Raw genomic sequence first — 2,145 nt, 5'->3', positions numbered from 1 at the left:
AGCGAGATGCCGGCGTCCAGCTTCTCGTTCACCTCTCTGGACTGGACGCTGCGCTCCAGGGTGAGCGAGGCGCGGCTGAACAGGCTGTCCTGGAACTCCAGGAGCGCAGGTTCGATGCCCAGCAGCTCCTCCAGCCCCGTGCAGCCTGTGGGGGAGGGAGAGGAGGGGGGGTTATATAACCTGCCGGTGTCGGAGGTCAGTGTTCAGGTGTGTGCGGGACTCACCGAGGGCGTAGAAGGTGCTTCTGTCCATGGTCGCAGCATCTTTAGGGTCGAAGAGCAGCGATGCGACTTCTCTGCGTGTGAGCAGGTCGGGGGCGCTCTGAGGCAGCGCGAGCCTCTTCAGCTGGTGGGCCAATGATGTCATTCTCCTGATCACACACACACACACACACACACACACAGATTTTATACACAAATAAATCACTTCAAGCTGCAACAGAAACAATCTGCAGCTCTTTAGATGTTAAAGTTATTTTCCGACGTCTTTAAATTATTTAACAGTTTTATAATTTTAACATATTGTTTGTTTGTAGCGTCACCATATGTTGCTTTTTAGATTTATTATCACTGAAAATGTGTTTGAAAAACATTTTCTTAACCTGAAATCTAAAACTCTTATTTTAAAATTGTTTTTGATCAACAGAGAAATAAATATTTTAACAATCTGTTTAAAAAGTTTCAGCCTCAAATGTGGAGATTTCTCTGTTTTATATTAAAGACATTTAGACTATATGTGTAAGAAATGTAAAGTATTGTGTTGGATGCAGATCATCAGCTTTTATATAATGACTGTATTATATATTATTATTGAGATATTCTGGATGAGCAGACTCTCATGGCTGATTGTGTTTTAAATGTTGTATTAATAATAAAGTTAAAGAAGAATCCTTCAATATCTTACATCGACCCCTTTTTAAGAGGTGTTGGAAAGATTGAAGATAAACACAGATTGTGCTTTTTGTAATATAACAGATATGCAAAAAGAAAAAGGTATAAATATACAAATGTATTTGTTGTTAGAGATATTCTGTGCAGCCAGTATTTATTCTGTTTACAGACATCACGCGCTAACAGCACGTTAGCGCGAGACCAAAGCTTCTGAAAACAACGAGAATAAACTTCAAGACGTCGCAACAGTTTCACAACATCAACAAATCCATTAGAATATATATTTATTTAATAAAAAGAAATAAATCTCCGACCTGTTTTCTGTAACGCCAACAAACACATGTGAAGAGACCTCGTTCTGGGTGATTCTACATCCGGGTTACGTCACACGGGTAGGAGCCAATCAGAGCACAGTAGGCGGGGACTTCTTCTCCTTCTTCTTCTGTGATTTCGGCAGACTCGACGCTGCACGGCGCTCTGCTGCCCTCTAGCGGCCGGACTGTAAATTCCATTATTTTATAACATTAATTAATAAGTTACGATCAGATCAGATGTCACAGGTTCATTAAAGGTAAGTACACACACACCTGTGCACACCAGGAGTGCAACATTTAAAATACAACAAGCTGTTTCCACTTATCTATAATATATGTATAGATATATAATATCTATATATATATCACAATTAAAGAGAAATAAAATAACGTTGCTGGAGGAGGTGTAACACCGTCCAAAGCATGTCGGATGGCTGATCCAGATTATCTCCAATTGAAAATGCTTAATGTTCTTTTCTGTGTTATTATAATTCTTTAAAACCTGAAGAGAAGCTGTGGGATCAAACACAATATTATATACTTTAAAATGTTAGGAAATAGTGAGAAAAGTCCATCCAGCTCCTCACAGTCCTGATATCTTTAAATGTCTTTAAATGTCTTTAAATGTCTTTAAACATCTTTAATATCTTTAAATGTCTTTAAATGTCTTTAATGTCTTTAAATGTCTTTAAATGTCTTTAAACATCTTTAATATCTTTAAATGTCTTTAAATGTCTTTAATGTCTTTAAATGTCTTTAAACGTCTTTAATGTCTTTAAAAGTCTTTAAATGTCTTTAAATGTCTTTAAACGTCTTTAATGTCTTTAATGTCTTTAAACGTCTTTAATGTCTTTAAACGTCTTTAATGTCTTTAAACGTCTTTAAACGTCTTTAAATGTCTTTAAATGTCTTTAATGTCTTTAAATGTCTTTAAACATCTT

The 2,145-nt window shown here is 36.8% G+C and overlaps 1 protein-coding gene across 1 annotated transcript in view; it reads right to left on the bottom strand.

Moving 5' to 3' along the window:
• The window catches only part of heatr1 (HEAT repeat containing 1), a gene marked incomplete at its 3' end in the record, with an annotated part of 3,484 nt that extends 1,634 nt beyond the window's left edge, over positions 1–1,850 (bottom strand). The window contains exons 1-3 of the mRNA XM_029427003.1: positions 1,205–1,850; positions 225–370; positions 1–145 (exon numbers count right to left, since the gene is read on the bottom strand). The exon at positions 1–145 is cut by the window's left edge and continues 72 nt beyond it. Coding sequence (XP_029282863.1) covers positions 1–145; positions 225–366 — 287 coding nt within the window. The remainder of the gene's footprint in view (positions 146–224; positions 371–1,204) is intronic.
• Between the last annotated feature and the right edge of the window lie 295 nt (positions 1,851–2,145).

Source organism: Cottoperca gobio, unplaced genomic scaffold, assembly GCF_900634415.1.
Source record: "Cottoperca gobio unplaced genomic scaffold, fCotGob3.1 fCotGob3_279arrow_ctg1, whole genome shotgun sequence".
Lineage (NCBI taxonomy): Eukaryota > Metazoa > Chordata > Actinopteri > Perciformes > Bovichtidae > Cottoperca > Cottoperca gobio.
This window is presented reverse-complemented; position numbering and strand designations above follow the sequence as displayed.